Source organism: Stegodyphus dumicola, chromosome X1 (genome assembly GCF_044657685.1).
Source record: "Stegodyphus dumicola isolate Sdum_Otavi_A_Nest chromosome X1, ASM4465768v1".
Lineage (NCBI taxonomy): Eukaryota > Metazoa > Arthropoda > Arachnida > Araneae > Eresidae > Stegodyphus > Stegodyphus dumicola.
Genome location: NC_140780.1, coordinates 106,343,217 through 106,364,045, shown reverse-complemented (window position 1 = coordinate 106,364,045; position 20,829 = coordinate 106,343,217). Strand labels below are relative to the sequence as shown.

At 33.4% G+C, this 20,829-nt stretch overlaps 1 protein-coding gene across 2 annotated transcripts in view; it reads left to right on the top strand.

The window, feature by feature from the left end:
* The window catches only part of LOC118192000 (histone acetyltransferase KAT8-like), a 135,164-nt gene that overhangs the window by 46,907 nt on the left and 67,428 nt on the right, over positions 1–20,829 (top strand). For both annotated transcript variants that reach the window (XM_085808504.1, XM_085808505.1), the window contains exon 7: positions 6,966–7,200. In XM_085808504.1, the coding sequence (XP_085664630.1) occupies positions 6,966–7,200 (235 nt within the window). The remainder of the gene's footprint in view (positions 1–6,965; positions 7,201–20,829) is intronic.

Here is a 20,829-nt window from a genome sequence, read left to right as displayed (position 1 = left end):
ATAAGGGCATACTGGGTGTTTACACTTACAATGTAGTAAATCTGTTTTTCATATTTCATCCAGTAATGAAAACGATTACCCTGGAATATTTTCAAAGCAAAATGAAAAAAACTGTTTACGCCAAATTTTGCATATCTGTGTACTTTGTATTTGTGTATTTTGCATAAGATATCTGTGTATTTTGTATATCTGCATATTGCGTGTATTTTTTATTTAAAGTGTGAAATTTTCTCTTTGAAAAAAGAAAAAATCATGAACAGAGCAAAATTATTTCATGAGAAATAACTTTGAATTGCAATAATTCCATCGTAATATGAAATAGTGGTGAAAAGTACAATACAGTTTATTTATTCACAAATAATCCACTCGTATGCCTAAATTATGTAGTGTCGATTGAGAAATATAGGTAGTAAATTGAACCGGTTATTCCAATACTTTATCAATTTTTAACAGGCCCTTCTGTAGAGTGGTAAAGGTGGCTGAATACTTATAGCTCGCTCAGCTTTGAATCCCGGCTAAAGGGTTGGATTCATGGTTTTCGCTATGTGTAACGTAAATACAAGCCAGCTTCCCTTTGAAAGTCCTCCACGAAGGCATCCCTCCCCTTATACAGATACTTGATGTAATTCCGTAAGCGAACAAAATTAATCCAATCAAACCTGGAGAATGGGTTGATTACATGTGGAATTTTCTATCAGGAACATAAATGTGATGAATTTTCTCTTAAAAAGGTTTACTTGAAAGCATCCATCCCTTTGAGCAGATAGCATTCGCGTGCTTTTCCATAATCCAATCCTAATTCTCATACACTTAATAGTAAGTTGACATACACCTTATTACAGAAAAAATAACATTCCTTTTTTAAAGACACATTTTTTTATTAATTTGTCTGAATTCATTTTATCTCTTGAGGAGTATGAGAATTTCAGAAAATAAAACTGGCTGCAATTTTATGTGAAGTAACTGATGTTTTGATTCAATTTAGAAGTTTAAGTGAGCTTTAATGATATTTAAGTACTTTTTCGGAGATGTCATCCTAAAAGAGGGTCTAAAGATAAATTGGCTTTATTTAATTTACAATGAAGGAAAATCACGAAAACTATAATGCATGCAATTGTCTCTTATATATCTCCTGATAAATCAGACAAAATTGCATACATAATAGAAGCACTTCGAAAGAATTAACAGTTCTTAAGGGTTTTATGCACTCCAAAAAAAGGACCAAAATAACATCTTATTATTCGTAAGCGTAAAAAGGAATTAAACGATAAAGCAGTTTTACCTATTTTCTAAAAGGGCATTAAATCTAAAATATTAATCTAATCTTATTTGCTAAGATTAAAAAGCATTAAATCTGGTAAGCTTAAACAGCATGCAAAATCACTGAAGTTTTAATCATAGCAAATGTTAGTACTAAAAAAATTAGCATTAAAACTATGACACAGTGCTCTAACATTTGAGAAAGAGATAGCTTCTATGTGATTTTCAAGTATACTGGTGCAAGACGAAACCTGCAGTTTTCACTAAAATGTAGCCAAACTTATAAGAAGAGAGAAAGTGCATAGCCAGCAGCTATTCTGAGCAGTGACAATGGACCACCCAGAAATCTACAGAAAGGCGATTACTCTAAAATAGGGAGGGGATTGCTGGTATGACACTTGTACCACAGCCGGCGTTAAAGAAAGTAATTTTCCAGGTACAATTGCTGTACTGCCGGGTTTAAAAAGTTAAAAGTGAAAGATAAATGTCGTACATTTTTATAAGTGGCGACAGTCTCACAACCTAAAGCTAAAAATGTTTTATTTCAAACATTATTCCTACTGCTCGCTCTCAAATCACCAGGTTTGTTAATAAGAATTTTATACAATATAAGAAATAAGTTACAAAACAAATTCAAAATTCAAAATTTGGTTCCCAGGTGCACATATTGTGGTGGAGGACTACATTATTCAAAATTTGATGGCTCTGGCTACCATCATTTTTTCATAATGTGAGGAACATACATGGAGATTCTTCATTATTTAATTTCTTTAAAAAATATTACAGGGCGATAATATGTGTTAGCAACAGTTTGAAAAGTGATATACCGTTTGTAGTAAACCAGTGCAATTCGTATTATAGTAAACTGTAAAAATCATTGATACTGTTACGAAAGGTACAGGCGCGGTAAGATAGCTTCCCCGCAAAGCAGTTTTAGGGTTGCCATAAAATGGCAAGGAAGGCAGGGTTGCCACATTTGGCGAGAAATAGCCCATTTGGCAATATACCATGGACAGCTGGACAACCTTCTGGAACAAATTCTTACCGGTTTAGCCCAGAACGTTCCTGAACACAAGCCGAAAGCTATGTATACCCTGCTGGTCTGCAGTCAGGAAGAGTGTGTCTCATCTAGCGAGTCAATCAAGTTGACAGTTGGGCAGCGAGTGCCAAATGGGTCGTCGAGTCCACCGAAGGAGTCTGTTAGTGTATTGCGGTTAGTGCATCGTCGAGAGAGCGTGTTGAGCTCTGGGAAAGACTGAACCAAAGAGTCAGGAGCTGTGCTCGTGTGTCGTTGAGTGCATCACGAGTTGTAGCGTAGAGAGTCTAGAGAGTACACGGAGTTCCGAGAACGACCAAGCAGAGTCAGGAGCTGTACTCGGGAAAGTAGAATCGGCTGCTTTGCAGGAAGCTGTCTCCATCGTGATAGCCTGATAACCTGAATTTTGTGTCGCTTATCATGTCAGCGTGTTTATAGTAGACCTTCGACGACTGTAAAACGTGTTTTGGAGCTTTCCTGACAATACTGGCTAATAAAGTGTGTTTTGATACTTCATCAAGTGTCGTCGTCATTCACTCCAAATCTACGAACCCCATACGAACGTGAAGGAAGAAAATAACGTAACTACTGATGTCAGAAGAGAAAAAGAGAAACGTAACAAGCTGGAGTCAGAAGAATAGGAAAAACGTAACAATACTATATAAATTTACTTTAAGTTTGATATTAAGACTGATTTTAGGACTTTGGTTTATTGGAAATGCTAGTAGTATTAAATATATGAACAAAATCAAACGCTGTAAATGACATGTTCCAAAAATTGAGAACTGCGAGTAACATACCATGATTTCTGTTTTAATTTATTATAATATTATTATTATATATTTATATGTTATAAGTTTATTCCAAATTATGTACCCAAATTATGTCTGGTTATGTCATTGATTCATATTTTGGAATTATGTCTGCTTTTATTCGATCGTAATAATGAATTGTATGGAAATAAATATATGTACGAAATAATTGCATAAAAATAAAATAATACAAGTGTAATAAAAATTATTATACCTTTTCCAGGCATCTTGTAATCTGATTAGTCTTCTTTTAGCAAAGCAAAATCAGTAATTAATTTTTCTTTAATATAAAATCTAATGTTAATTATGTCAGTTTCTTCTTGTTCTGGTCTTAAACATCATAGAGGTTTGAGTCATTTCATGTGTATTGAACACTTATAACTGCAGATTAAAATTAAATGTTTTATGCATCTCTTGCTCAGTCAGTTTACTTTATACAGTCAAAAGTCTTTAATCCGGACTTGTCGGGACTTCGGCGATTCCGGATTATCGGTTTTTCCGGATTATAGATCATAAGTTTAAATCTGGTAAGATGGCATGCAGAAATTATAAAATTAAAAATATGAAATTATAATTCATAAGAGTGTATATGAAGTCAATATTTACAATAACTATTTTTCATTATAATGTAGCTTTTGTTCTGTGTGATGCAAGAATTTCAAACTTATTTACATCAATATCTTATGAATCATATCGAATAACATTTCATTATCAGTTAAAAAAATTAGTTAAAGAGACTTACGTATTTTTTCCTAAAAATACATACACAAAAACTAGTATTGGCATTAATTTGCATCAGAAGAGTTACAAAATATTCAATTCTGACAGCTTGGGGAAAAAAGTGGAAAACTGTGAAAATAGGAAACAGGAATAGAAAGAACGACCTTTTTAAAATTGTCATCCAGGTTGTTGTTTAACCATGTTTCAAATTAAAAATGGGTATGAGGTCTACAATGCCTAGAAAAAGTAATAATTTTTACCTCAGCCAACTTACTCTTTTCATATTTATGAGAAAATTCTACAAGTGGCTGCGATATAAAATTATTTCCTGAAACTGAGACTTCCAGTGAACTTCAGGGTCCTGACTTCTTGTACCTTGATCTTCGTCGTTTTTGACACATACTCGCCTCAAGAAATTCAGAACTTGTTCTCACATTAACCTGTAGTTGAATTTTGGGTATATGCAACACTGAATTCAACTATTTTATCTGCTTTCAAGGACACCCTATATGCATCATACATATATATATATAGGCAGATAGAGGGTCCTTAAAAGCATAAAAGAAGACAGATTCTCAAGGCCCCCCTATGCAATGGCATTCCTTGCATACCCTTATTTACCCTAACAAAGGGGTAAAATAATGTTGCATGCAAATGTGTTTGTAATATATTGAATGTACGCAGGTCCAACGATATATTAATAAAATTTATTTTATCAAAAGAGACAGTTCAAAGTTCTGGAATTTTCTACAGAAATTGCCGTATGGATGTTCACAGTATCAAAGAGTACAACCAGTATTTACACTTCAAACTACTAAGAATGTTAAACACAACACAATGTAAAGCACATCTAAAGAGAAAGGTAACCCAGAGATATCTCACTTCATGCTGAACTGACAACACACAACAACTGAGAGCAGATGCTCTCGCTGGCCTTATATAGTTTTCAATCAACCGCCAAGATATTTCTAGTACATTCTGCTTCTTGAAATTACTGGAAAGCAATATGAGGATCAAATTATGGTTGCAACTAATATAGTGATCACTTAAATTTATTCAATTACAATACCAATAACACTGATACATGGACTGGACCCAAATGTCACCAAGTGGTCGCCAATTTCGGCGACCTTTGACGATTTCTCACGAAATTTGGTGACAAAATAAGTTGTCAGAAAAGGTTTTATTTTGGCTGAGATACCCATTTACGCAATGTTAAAGGGACTTGCTCTTGTATTCTTACTTTTCTTGCATAGCTTGTCTTCAAATTTTTTTCGCATTACATAGAAAAATACAACAGTATCACATATAATTGTACCTATGTTCACCTATGTACAGAATTCTGAGCAATAACATCAAAAGAAATTACTGACAGTTATGATGTTATAGAAATTAGCATATGTATAAAATAAACAAATTTGGATGTGTCAGTTTCGTATAGGCAAATTACTGCCAATATGGCATAATAATAATAATGATCTCCCCTACATGCAATGCAATACATACAGCGATGTGTGATGCTGTCAATTATGCGGTCTAGTAGGTAGAATAAGACATTTCATGTAACGGTTATGTTTAAGGTTATGTTACAAAATAATTTTTCTTATAAATGATCAATTCAAACTTAAATGGGTGTTTAAGGAGACTTAACAAATACTTTGTGTCTAGGTAAATTGGTACATGATGCAAGTACCTATCAGCATTAATTAATTTCTTGTAAATAGGTGTGCAATGAGTAACTGCATTATAGTGTAGTTATTATAATAACTAAAACTCTGTAAGCATTTTCCCTCTCATTTGTGTAGATAAGCAAAGTATACTGATTGAAACTTTTAGGTTATTGTGGGATATCCTAAGGTATTAAGGTTATAATCAGTTTATTGTTTTTGGTTTATTTGTATGTATATGTTACGGTGAAACATCGGAATCTGGAGAATGTCGACATTCACCTAGTCGAATGTCCGAAATGTTTTCAAATACTCTTATTTCTGACTTACATCGGTAAATGTCGACATTCACCATGTACTAATGGTGAATGACTAATGGCACCAGGAAGATAATTTCAAGATGGCCACTACACAAAGCCAAAGAATTGCAAAACTCTGCATCCATGTACACATCCATTTGTTTTGACAAAAAAAAAAAAAAAAAAATCTCAGAATTGCATAAACTAGGCATTGTGCACTGCTTTAAATTTGTCCATGAGCACATCAATCCATTTTTATTTTAAAAAAAATCAGGAGGCTAAAACAAAGTTAAACTATCATGGTAACCAGAAATGAGATTTCATCGCCAAAATTTTACAAAAAATTGTGGCTGATCGAAGGGTACCCAATTCGACACTAGAGCTGAATATTATATTTTCTTCTCCGTCATTCAGTCTAAAAAAAACACACTTGAGACTTAAGAACTTAAGAATATAAGAACTTAAAACACACAGTACGTTCAAAATGAGAAAGGAAAAAGAAGTTAAAAACTTGCTTAATTATACACTACGTTCTAAATGAGAAAATAAAATAACAAGAAACTTACTAAATTATGTGATTCAAATCTTATTTATTACAACAACTTAAACTATTACGACACTTTATAACTTCTCTTTTCGACCTACACCAGAGCATATCTGTGGTTGTCGGCATACGCCGGTGAGGGTCCGAATGTAACAATATAATGCAATATTCGATCTTTCACCGACGTATTTGGTGAATGTTGACATTCTCTGGAGAAAGTTGACATTCTCCAATTTCGGTCTTTCAAGGTAACATATATATACAAACAATTAATTTGGTATTTTTGTACTGTGTATGTTATGTTGAAAATTTTAGTGTTATGGCAATAATTATATTAATGCTAGGAAACTTAGGATTTGTAATAATAGAAATTTTCCTTTTACAATAGTATAAACTCATTTGTTAAAATTTAGCAATGAGTATATGTTATTAGAAAACATTCTGTGTTGCTTTTAAAAATGTACTTTCATAAGATGAAATCTAAATTAGGGCTAAACATAGCTAAAAATGTAACATGTTAAGTATAGTAAAAACTCATTTATGTGGTGAAATGTTAACCTTTTAACTTTTTATTTTCCATCTAATTTCACTTTTATGTCGTTTTTTAATGTTGTCATTATATTTCAGCTATACTGCCAAAATCTGTGTCTGCTGGCCAAGTTATTTTTGGACCATAAAACACTATATTTTGATGTAGAACCATTTACTTTTTATGTTCTGACTGAATATGATAAAATGGGCTCGCATCTTGTGGGCTATTTCTCAAAAGAAAAATCATCAGCTGATGGAAATAATGTAGCATGTATACTTATATTTCCACCATTCCAAAGAAAAGGATATGGAAAATTTCTTATTGCATTTAGTAAGTATGTTTCTGGAGCGAATAATACTCGTAATAACGGCCCACCAGCGGCCGAGCGGTAAAGACGCTGAACACTGGTTGTTAGGTCTGAGGTTTGAATCCTGGGAACGGGTTGGCTACATGGGCATTTTCTTGGTTTTCCCCATGTGTAACGCATATACGAGCCAGTTTCCCTTAGAAAGTCCTCCACAAAGGCATCCCTTCCTTTAGGCAGATAGCCCTCGTGTGCTTTGCCATAATTAAATAATCCAAATCCAGTCTGGAACGAATAAAAAATAATTTTTTATTCATATGTAGTAGTATTAGTGAAACATTGTAAAAAAAGCAGCGATTTCTAGGGATAGTGTGTCAAATGTATTTTTAAAGTAAAAATTAAAATTGTCAAGCTTGCTTGTTACGTAAAAACTATAGGTAATATTTTACGTTCATGGGAGGGAGTGTTGCTCAGCATGGCTCTTTATTTCCTTTTACATGCAAAAAATATGTTGTTTGTCATTTAACTTCATTTATTATTTCTGAAAGAAAAACATGCCTTATTTCAAGTTAACATCCCTCTCCCTAGGTTTAGATTTAATTCATTAGAGAGATTTTTTATCAATAACTGCTTGTTTATTTAGAATGCAAAATAGTCTTAATTTTATGACTAAAGTTTAAGTACTGGTGGCAATCTATGTTTTAACAGAACGTCATAGCATTTTGATCCTTGATGTGAATCAAAATATACCATTCCAAGTGCTTTTTTTTTTTTTTTTCACTTGAATTTTAAATGTCATGTAACTTTTGTTTCATTCAGTGAAAATAATTTGATCTACAAAGAAAAATAGTGATCTTTTTATATGATGGTATCAATCAATTTGGTTACACCAATCCTACAGTTAAATATAGCTATGGGTGCTCACCCTTTCAGGTCTTTATATCAGGCGAGAGAGTGAGCTCACAAGCTTCCAGAGGGATAACTCTAATGAACTCTGCTACACCAAACCACCGCATGCACCCTTTCACAAGCAGATAAAAATTGCTTGCATCTTTTTTTTTAAGTAAGGGTCGTTTGAAAATAAAAACTAAACGAAAGAAAATTTTCAAAAACCTAATTTATTTTCCGATTCTACACATGTTTCTCTATTTTTCAACATAGTTGCCAAGTTTGTTTAAACATGTATCATACATTAGAACTACATTTTAAATACCCTCTTCATGGAAACTTGCCATCTGTTTTGATAAACAAGAGGTCACAGCCGTTTTCCAGTCCTAGACTAGGCACTTCAGAAAATTCGTTTGAAAAGTGCTTATGGTTAAGCGCCTTTTTTCAAGAATTTTCACTTCAGTTGAAGCCACCATATCGTCTGTAATCACAGATGGGCAACTGGAGCAGAACTCATCATGAATGCTGTCGTGACCAGCTTTGAAGTCCCTAACCCACTTATGCACTTTGCCTTCACTCATGGCAGTAGCTCCGTAAACTTCACAAATCTGCCAGTGAATATCTGCAGTAGACAGTTTTCTTACCGACAGAAAATGTATCTCTGATCGTACCTCGCATGTGACAGATAGTACGATAATCTTGAACATTTTAAAGATATAGAACAGACCATACAGGTTTCCTACACAGCTGCAACTAAGCACAGGATTATTATGCCAACCATTCAGGTGGCTAAAGACACTACCTTTTAGGACACTATAAGCTTTTGGATAATGAGATTCGGGCTCATGTAAACAGAAGAGAAACACACCAAGTTAAACATAAAATTATTAATGCAGACAACCTTGAGTTTGGCATAGATTTAGTCAAAATCTTGATTAATTTCAAGGGCAAACAGGTACAGGTTCCTCTTTGTCAGGAACAAAGAAATCTGCAAAACTGGAAATGACAGTTAATTTCTCTTGCTAAAACTACTTTGAGTCAAACACATTTTGTTTTCCAAAATGAGTATTTTTGCCAAATTGAAGGATTAGCTAGGGGTAATCTCCTCAATCCTGTACTTGTTGACATTTACATGCATAATTTTGAGGTCAAATTATTTGAGAAACTTATCTTTTTGTCTCTGGATTCGCTACATAGACAGAACTTTTGTGCTTTTTGATGGTAATAAAGATTTTTACCAGATTTTATCTATTATGAGTTCTACTGATCCAATTCACTTTTGAAACTGAATATAACAATTCCCTTCTCTTCCTTGATATTCTTATAATTTGCAATGAATCTGGTTTCGCCACTACTGTTTACCATAAACCGTTTTCTGTTTGTATAGCTCCCCATGCTACATCATGTCACCCAGCTAAGCAAAAAAAAGGCTTCTTTTTACTATTATGTATTTCGCATTCTCGAAGTTTGTTCCTCAGAACCTTTGCTTGCTAAAGAACTCAATTATTTGAGATCAGTTGCTATTGACCGAGATTTTCTCCCATGGTCATTGACAAAGTCTTAAAAAAACTTTGAGGTTACCATCAAAAAAGACATTCTGCTATTAGGAATAACATTAATAATCTTGTCGTGCTTCCATTTCATCCTTCTGTCAGTTGTAAAATTGCATGGATTGTCCAGAATTCCAGTTTGCAAGTCATTTTCTCACCTATCAATAAAATCCATGATCTCTAAAAATTCCACTTCTGACTTAATTTTTGGTGAATTTATAGCATATCATGTGAGTGTGGTTTGAGATACATTAGCTGAACTAAAAGAACGTTAAAGTTTCATATCAAGAAACACGAATCTTATATCTGAAAAGCCAAAATTAACAATTTTTGATAGCTAATCATTGTTGGAAATTTAATCATAATTTTGAGTTTGGATCTGCAAAAATTATTCAAAAGCTTCTTTAATTGGTGAATTGGATTTTCTTGAAGCTTTTCACATTCAGAAATATTTATCTAGTGTAGGTAATGACTTTAAGTCCAACCTAGTCCTTCCTAATGCTTTTAAAATTCTGTTAACTTAATTTTTCAATTTTGTTGGTGCTACCTTCTAGTTTGCTTTGCTGTGGAGTATAAATACAACCACTGCACCCACTGCTGTCCAGTCTTGCAGATTTTTTTGGTTCTAACAAAGATGGACCTGTACCTGTTTGCCCTCAAAATCAATCAAGATTTTGACTAAATCTGTGCCAAACTCAAGGTTGGTTGCATTGCTAATTTTATGGGCTCATGTATTTTATGCACCCAGAGCCAAGACTCCAGGTATGTGATGTTATATCACGTGAGAAATATTGGATATTTCTTTTGTATCGCAGAGTTGGGTTTGGTTCGTTTCATTATGGCGTCCCTCTAAAAAAAAGGTATGTATTCATGGAGGACTTTCTAAGGGAAACTAGCACATATACACATTACACATGGAAAAAACCACGAAACATGCTCATGCAGCCAGTCTGTTTTCCAGTATTTAAACCCCATAACAAACTACCTATTTTCAGCAACTTTACCATTCAGCTGCTGGTTGGCTGGTATTATAAAGAAAGTTATGTTAAGTATAATGAGGATTGGTATGCACTTAGCAAAAAATATAATAGGCATGTAAGGCCACTTCAAGTAAACAAATGTTGCTGAAATCAGTGTTGAAAATGAGGTATAAAACTACTAAAATTTTATCAAAAATGTGTATTTTGCACAGGTTGCACTCAAATAATGCTAGAATTAGCTTGTAAGAAAATTGGTTTGTCCTAAAATCGATACTTTTAAGCTAAGAAGCTAAAGCAGTGGAATACTGATAGTTCATCTCAGTTCCTCTTCATAAAATATGTTCATTACATAAAGTTTTTGTCATTTTCCGAATGTGTAATGTAGATGTGAACCAGTTTGCTTTAAAATTTCTCTATAAAGGCATCTTTTCCCACAGGCAGATAACTACTGTTTGCTATAATTAAGTTCATTTTATTCAGATTCTTTAAATCAAGGGAATAAAAACACGATTTCATTTAATTCATTACATTTCTTTTAAGAAAACATGAACTGCAAAAAATAATAATAAATTGAATTAGCATTCTTTTGCTGCACACAAAAGTAAATTTGAATCTTAACTATTAGTGTCTTAAAGCACAGAATTTTGTCCATAATCATTGTTTGCATGTTAGTGGTAAGATGTCTTTTGAAATCTGTTGGACATTTCTGTTACTTTTATCTTTATATTTTTCTGCTGGTTTAGGTTACAAGAAATCAGATACTGAGGTCAGTTGAGTGTTATTTATTGCATGGCACTTCTTTCTCAAATTTATTATATGTTGTCGAATTTCTAGTTTTCTCAAATGTTCCGCAGTACTTTGTACAGTAAGGATGTCAAACTTGCGGCCCACAACAAATATTTTTGCGGCTCGGCCAATATATCGGCAAATAATAATATATAATAATAAAATAACATGTCGACGAAGAAAAAAATGAATTGTTTACTGCTAAGTAATTAACGATAATTTATTCAGTGTTGTTAGATTACTCACAGCGAGCTGACACACACTACTTAAATTACAAATGCGTGTGAGTAGCTTGCGTTCAGCTACCTTCGGCTTTTGGGGGAGACGTGCACTCAGAACTTGTACGCATCCCCCGATAGCCGAATGTGGCCGAACTCATGGTCTCAGTTTTCCAATCATAGTTTTGTACGATATATTGGTGCATGCATGTGCATGCACTTTGCTTTATTATTAATTATTACTTAATTCATATTGTTACAGATTTCATAGTTATTTATTTATTTAGTTTTTTTTTATTATTATTATTTAGAATTGTAATTAGATTTGCTTCATGTTGCCTTAGCAACGCAGACGATTTTTGAAAAGACAGCTGCATGGGAAGGTTAAAAATAGAACAGCCCGTGCATTTAATACCTAATAAATAAATATCTCGTAATTGCTGTTGCCATCCACAAAAATCCAGATATTTATGGATGTTTCCAGTATATTTGAGAAATTAATTATAAAGCTTATAAAAGCCAAGAACAAACAACTCATCTCAGTAGTAGCTGTAGTTCTAGCGAACTGTTTGTTTACTTAATGCTGTGATTGATTTGTAGCGATTTCGCTGTGAGATAGAATTAGTTTCTCTGTTTTGAATTGATTTTTGCTAAACGTTTGACATTTTGTGAATATTTTTGAAGAAATATTTCAGCATTTTGATTTATCTCTTGTGGAAAGAATAAATTTTTGTTAACTTTTTAACATTAACCGTGTTTATTCCAGCCCTTTGTAATCAGTATGTCTATATCAAAACCAAGTGGTAGTAAAATTAAACGAAAAATCGCTGACAAACATAGAATATTCCAAGTAAAATGGGAATTAGAATATTTTTGCTGTGAAATAAAAGATAAAGTAATCTGCTTGATATGTAATAATACTATTAATGTACCAAAGTTATATAATATTAAACGTCATTACGAACAACACAAATCGAAATATAACAATTACGAAAGATTAATGAGAGAAGAAAAGTTGAAAGAGCTCAAGTTAGCAGTGAAAAAGCAACAGTCCATGTTTAGTAAAGTATTGCAAGAAAGTGAAGCGGCGGTACATGCAAGCTACGTCTTGTCCGAGTTGATAGCTAAACATTCGAAGCCTTTTACTGACGGTGATTTCATCAAGGAATGCCTAATGAAAGCTGGAGAAATTGTTTGTCCTGGAAATGTGAAGGCTTTTCAATCAATTTCATTGTCTCGAAATACAGTTGCGGAAAGAGTTACTGATTTAGCCGCGAATTTAAGTGATCAGATCAAAGCAAAATCATCTAGTTTCGAAAGTTTCTCCATTGCCTGTGACGAGAGCACGGACATTAGTGGCAAAGCTCAATTAGCAGTGTGTCTTCGTTCTTGTGACAAGAATTTTAACATTTTTGAGGAATTACTGGAACTAATACTTATGCCTGGTACTACCACAGGAGAAGATATATTTACTTGTGTTTTTGGACTTCTGCAGAAATACAATCTACCTTTGGCAAAATTAAATTCTGTAGCTACAGATGGCGCTCCATCAATGACCGGGAAAAGCAAGGGCTTTGTAGCATTACTAAGAAAAAAACTTAGTGAAATTCACGGTTCAAACATTCATAATATGCATTGTATTATACATCAAGAAGTTCTATGCACGAAAGTAATAAATATAAAGAATGTTTTGTCATATATAAAAAAAGTTATAAATTTTATAAGATCTCGAGGTTTAAATCAGCGTCAATTCACTGCTTTCTTAAGTGAGTTAGATAATGAATATTCGGGTTTGTCCTACTATACTGAGGTACGTTGGTTATCTTGCTCCAAGATTCTCAAAGAATTCTGGGATTTGAAAGAAGAAATATGTCAGTTTTTAAAAACAAAAAATCGAGACGCAAGTTTGTTTTACGATCCAATATGGATACAAGATTTATCTTTCTTGATTGATATAACCAAACACTTAACCGATTTAAATTTATCGTTACAAGGCAAAGATCATATCATTACGAACATGTTTGACATAATTAAAGCATTCAAATGTCAACTAGTTCTTTGGGGACAACAACTTAAAAATGAAGATTTGACGCACTTCCCGACGTGCAGCATGAACAAATCAAGTTTAGATGATACTTGTTCGTATCAAAAATACGCAGAAAAAATTCCAAATTTAACAACTGAATTTGAAATGAGGTTTAATTAGTTTCCTCGAAGACAAATTTTTTTTGTTTTCTTCGATTTTCTCAATAAGTATTGACTCAGTACCCAGCCATATGCAAATGGAGGTGATCGAGATTCATTGCAACTCAAATTTAAAAGCAAAATTCATTGAAGTGGGCGTGCCTGAATTTTACAAATATTTACCAGCTAGGTTTGAAAATACTCGAAAATTTGCATATGAAATTATTTCCATGTTTGGTAGCACTTATCGGTGCGAGCAGTTATTTTCAGTCATGAAAGGTAATAAGTCTCAAAAATTAGAAACCGTATTAATGACACTCACCTTGGGTCAGCGTTGAAAGTTATCACTGCAAACAAAATTTCTCCTGAAATAGGAAAGATGATAGCAGAGAAGAGATGTCAAGTATCAGGACATAAACATTAAAATTTTTCTTGTTCTTTTTTATATAAATATATATATATATATGTTTATTATTGTATTATTCGAAATAAATCTACGTTTCTATGAATATTGATTTTTTTTTTTTTTTTTTTTTTCCGGCCCGCCTAAAGTTAAACCTTGTTTGTTTGGCCCAAGTGTACCTAAAAGTTTGACATCCCTGTTGTACAGGGATGATTATCCAGTAAAGTTCTTGCCTTCTGTTGATTTTTTTCAAAGAATTCTTTAACAAATTCATCGTAATCTTCAGCAGAATGTGGGTCTGCAGTAGTCTTCAAGTATTTTGAATCAATATCTGTATTGTAAAAATCTGTGTTTCAGAATCCCATTACTTTATGTTATGCAGTAATTGTTACTATTTCGGGATTACATTACAAGGGATACTTGTGGGGGACTTCAATTAAATTATATTAAATATTGCTATTAAAACTTTCTGCAGTGAAACAAAAATGCAAAAGAAAACGTTAAGAACCAGTAAAAATGAGGAAGTTGTATGCCTAACAGCAAAAATATTATAAGTCAGACTGAAATATTTTTACCTAGGTCAGGACAATGAACCAAAAATAATACAATTTCCTGTTCTAATTAATTTGTAAGACATATCAGCATTTCTGGTACTGTTAAATTTTCAAACCAAGAAGCAAAGTAATTTATTCAAAGCAGTTGCATAGCATCATGCCCTACATTAATCTGAACAAATCCCCCCCCCCCAAAAGCTAAAAACAAGAAAATTATTTTCTTCAACATATATAGTAAACTCTGAAGTGTCATCTATGTATAGTACTAAAATTAAAAATTAAGTTGAACAAGATAAAAGCAAGAAGCTCGGTTATCTTCAGAGGCTACAGCAAATTGACTACCTTGTATATATTAAAATTTTATCTTCCATACATGTATGTGCAAAGTATATTTTAAAACTTCAGTTTATTACAGGCAATAGTGTGTCCTTTTTAATTTTGTTATTTTTCCTTTCTGTTCTCAAAATATAAAAATGCTTTTAAAAGTGCATCATTCCAAAATTAATCTCTGTCATATGACCTTTCACAACACAGGCGATGCATGTACTTACATATTGGCTAAAGAAAAAATGAAGTTTTATCATTGTCATCATGGTACAGTGTGAGCATGTGCTGTGCGCACCTTAAAGACTTTAAATTGCTTAATGTTCTTGTAATTGGCTATCTATCTGGTGACGAAGCTACTGATGCTGATGGCTGGCTACTGAGCTATTGAAGTGTTTCTAATCTGTTATTTTCTTTATTTCCATCCCAAGTGGACAATGCTACTTCAATATGATGCTATTCATCCTGAATGGTGCTATTCATCCTGAATAAAAGAAATAATTTGCTTACCAAAGAGTTCTCAGAATCTCTTCTCAGAATTACAGAGTACAATCAGTAGTTTCACTTCAAACTACTAAGAGCATTAAACACAGCACAATGCAAAGCGCATCTAAAGCTCGTGAGGGTTATCTCTCAATACTCTGAACTTGCGCTAAAATAAACTGAGAAACTGATGCTCTCTCTGATCTTACATAGTTTTCCTCAGGCTGCCATTGAAATCTCTTGTACCTTCCATGCCTCGAAATTACTGGAAGCCATATAAGGACCGGATACAATTATATTTACAGTACCAGTTGCAGTTATGCAAATACCAGACCCAAATGCCGCCAAATAGTTGCCAAAACCATCGCCACTTTGGGAATAGCAATTTAGCAAGATAACCAGTTACCTCAATGTTAAATAGACTTGACTTTCCTGTCTTATTTTTCCAGCAGAGCTTCATCTCTTTCAAGCATAACCTGTTACATTATACGAAAGATACTACAATTTCACATGTAACTTCACTAAAATTATTTACATATATGCAAAATCCATTACGTTATCACTTCCCAAGGACTGCACATCCAGGTCAGTACAATCCCTGGACAAGAAGGCATACTTATAATAAAGGAAAATCAATGCAGTACTGAGAATAATTTTAATAAATAACATTAAATAAATTAAATAATAAATCGATAAATAAATGCATAAATTTGCAAACTTGTATACAAATAGGACCATGGTCTTAGTTTCCTGTTTCTATTATGTACACTATGTGGATTACATACTATGGCCATAGTAAGGTGCTAGTGAACAACTTAGGCTTAGAGTTTGATGACTTATGGGTTCTAACTACAACATCGTCCAGCCGGTTTAGGACTGTGTACAGACCATTCCAGGGTAACTGTAATTTAGGAGAGAATCCTTTCCATCGAATAGGATTCCATAAGCACACCTTGACACCTTCATTGTCCTTTAGCTGTTATGTAGTATTAGGTCATCATCCTCTCTGTTGCAGAACTGATCGCTCTTGTGCAAAATTGTGCATTGCTTCAAACTGTGCATGGAGATCTTGAATATACACCACAGGTAATAAAGGTGCATCTGGAAAGTGAGCAGACAAGAGATCACAAGGGAGACGAAGTTCATGACCAAAGATCATCTGGGATGCAGAATAGCCGGTAGCCTCGGGGACAGCACTGCAATAGGCCTGTAAGAACAGGGTTAACTTCTGGTCCCAGTCCTGTTGGTTTCTGGAAACCATCAGTGAGAGGTTTGGATTAGATTAAACCTCTCTACTATGCCGTCTGACTGGGGATGTAAAGGTGTCATGTCAGTTTTGTCAATGCCAGCTTGCAAAGTTCTTTAATTATAGCCAACATAAAATTCCTTCCTTGACTAGAATGTAACTGAAAAGGCATTCCAAACCTGGAAGCTCAATGCTGTATCATTAACTCTGCTACCACGACAGCCTTTTGATCAGGGATAGGATGTGCTTCAGCCACTTTGTGAAGTAATCAGTGACAATGAGGATGTATTTGTTGCCATCAGCAGTTCATGGCAGAGGTCTGAGGATGTCAAAGATGATGCATTCAGAAGGCACTCTTACATTGTAAAGTTGCAGCTTTGCATGACTGTGTTTCTTCATTTCTTTCTGACTCATGCAAGCATCGCATGATTGTCACTACTTCTGCAAGGGTCTCGCCTTATTCCAATAGAAGTGCTCTCGAACTTTATGAAAATTCTTCATTATTCTGCATTGGCGTCCTGTCAGGCTTCTTATAGTTCTTTAAGGATGTGCAAGTTCTCAGAAGTATTAGCCGTTTTGAATATGGAGTAAGTCCCAGAGAACCCATATATTTTGTCTTTAGAAAGCAGTGCATGTGTACTGACTGATGTATATAAAAACTTAAAAAGACTCAATCGCTGTTCTGAAAGGACATTTGATTTATGTGACTTTTGATGATGTATAAAAGAATGTCCACAGTGGATCATGGTATTTCCAAAACATAAGTAAAGCTTAAATTTCCACATTCCAGCATTTCAAGAATATACCTTCATACAAGAATTGAAACATAGAACATACAAGAGTAGTATGCCTCTGAATGTGTCTCGGGTGATCATGACAAGCATCATCTGTTGAGTTATTTCAAATAACAGGTATAGAAAACTACTGCAAGTACCATCGCTTCCTAGTTCTGAGGTTTTTTATTAGGACAGGTACAAGGACTTCTCACGAGACAAGGCTATTTATCCCTTTCTCCAAGGACAGCCGTTTTTGAAATAATCAGTACAAGCATCATGCTGGAAACCAAGTGGTTCCTAGTTCTGTCCTCAAAAAGCAGTATTGGCCAGATGAACATACACTTCACAGGCAACCGACACCTGCCGCAAATGTACAACATTCTGTGTATGAAAAAGGCTTTAACTTTTTTTTTATCCCAGTAGCTGTTTAAACTTCTTTCCTTAGAATCCCGAGCTATTGATGAAGCTCTTCTCCCTCTGGCACTTAGTCTGTATTAACAGTTGTTAAATCCTCATCCATTGCAAGGAATTTTTATAATCAAGAGTGTGAGTTGCTTCAGTAAACTGAACTGCTTTGATGATAAATTTGGTTTAGTGTTTATGGTTGCTTAACTGATTAGCAAGTTCTTATAAGCTATTTACAAAAGATGTTCTTTCTTTCAATTTCCTTACATGCATTTAAAGGTATTACAGGTAGTTGTCATATGTTGGATTTTCTTAATTTCTTCCACCCAGCAGTACTCTGTGAGCTTAGGTATGCACTGCCAGTGTAAGTACCAAAGTATGTGCATTCTGTGTAGAAATTTTTTGAGATATTTTTCCCAAGAATATTTTTCAGAATAGAATAAAAATATAAGACTTGGGAATTTGCTTCACTATACTATTATGGAAACAGCAGTATTTTTTAGTTTTAATGAATGCAGGTGTACTTGGTGATCATTTGTTTAAATCTATATCACTACTATTTTTCCTTACTATTTTATATTACTTAATGGCTATATGGAAATAACTATAGACTTAAATAAATAAATAAGTGTATATTTAAGGAATAAATTTCCTCTGAAACATGTAATCTTAGCCATTTGCCTTAGTAACAGTTTTAGTTACATTTAGTAAAAATGATGTATATGAGACATATATTCTGAGCTAGAGAATGATATCATTCATAATTTTCATTTGAAATCAAAGTTAAGATTAATTTGTGGTGGGAAAGTTTTTTTTTAGGGGTGGTGGCTAAATTTAGCATTTGTCTTAGACTATTTCTCTTCTTAATTTTGTTCATTAAATATTACAAAATGTAAGTAATTATTAGCTCACTCTCTAATGTTGATTTAGAACATTCAATTAAAGTTTGAAATCAAATCTAACAAGCATTCATATGAAATTTATTGATATGAAACCTAATTCTTTATATGATGCATTTATTGGATATGCATGAAAGTCACCAACTATTGATTATTTGTCTGATACACCCCAAACCTGTGAATTCTGAGTATTGTGAAAAACTATCATTGAAAAGAAGGGTCACTTTTTTTTTCCTCTAATACAGTACAGATTTTATAAAAAAATATAAAATGGAGAATCTTCTGAAAGTAAAAAGTAGTTGCATTTATTTCATGTTTCTGCGAGTCATATACATCAATTAAATAAAATTTTTGCTTTTCTGATCACATGAAAATAAACTGGATTGTTCGATGATGACCAAATACACTATGCTGTTTACTTAAAGGGCAGGGAATTTTTTGAGGGAAACTGTTCATTTTAATTTACTTTATTTCTAAATGGTGTTAGCGCGGACCTAAGAAGAAGTTTATTTTTTGGCCTCTTTTTCTTTTTGCTATTGAATTTGTTGTGAAACATCTGCTTTCTTACAGATACATTGTGTTGCATTTATTGAACATTATGCTTAGTAAAATTTTTTGCAAATTATTAAACTTTTATAATCTTATTAAAACATACAAAATAGCTTTTAAGTTATATTACTGTAATTTGCATGTTTTCTTTTTCGTTCATTCCTTGTTAAAATGTACTGTATCGAAATGAAATATAAAGTTACAGCTAAAATTTTCAGATGTGTACTAAATACAAAATGTAAAGTTATGTAACATGTTTATTCCTATGTGCATGCGTTAAAAAAGTAAACTTTATATGGTACTTTAATTGTAATAAATTTACTAATCATATTTACATGCACGGAAAAAGCTAACAATTACAGGGGTAATTGTAATTTTGATCACTCTTTATATACACTTTATTTTTTATCTGTGGATGATTTTTCACATATAATTCATCTAAAAATGCAATTTTCATTCAAATTCTGTAATTAAAAAAAAAATAGAAAATTTTGGGCCAGTTTTCTGAAATTTATTGAGCTGAGGATGTTAAGGGAACGAATGCTTTTGTGGATGAGTATTTTTAAAATGATAATTTTGTAACATTTAGCTTTCAAAAAATATGGATGTGTGGCGGTGTTTGATTGCATGTTGCCGCAAATTGTTTTTAGACCTTGCCAGTTTCATGGCACCATCTGGTGTTATGAACCAATGTTCTTTGATCTATTCAATTATATATTGTATTGGAAATGTTTTTCGATGGAGAGCACTTGTAAAGATCACTGTTAATTTTGATTCATGCTTCTTGGCCAGAGACAGAACTTGTGACCCTCGGTGCTGTAATTTGATGGCTAAGCCAATCATGACAAAAACAGCTGTGTTTGATGCAAACAATTTTAATAATATTGTTGTTTGGTGGCACTCTTAGCACTCCCCATAGCTTCATCCTAGCATTTAAATTTGATAGATAGCCTGCATATTGGTGCAAGCAAGCCATTGGGTATGGTTGAGAGACCCTGGTCTGTCAGCATTTTTATTGCCATTAGGTTGTGGGGTGGAGTGTGAGCACCTAGTCTGCACTGCTGTGACACGGATGGCTGGGTCAACATTGCTGTAACACAGTTGTATTGCATATATGGGAAGAGTGGCGCCAGAGCAGCTAAGCTTTTGCAATACAGCAACTGACCTGCAAATTCACTAATTGCAAATCATACACAGTAAATTCCTCAGAGTTATTACAGATGCTCATTATTTTGTCAGAAATGCTCTCCTCCATAAGGACCTCAAAATTGAAGAACTGAAAATTTATCTACGAAGAACAAATGATTGTTTCTTTAACAAAGTTATTACTAGTAATTACGTAAACTACTCACAAATGAAATCCTGCATGAAGACAATCATACTAGACCTCTGATGGCTCACTTTTTTATT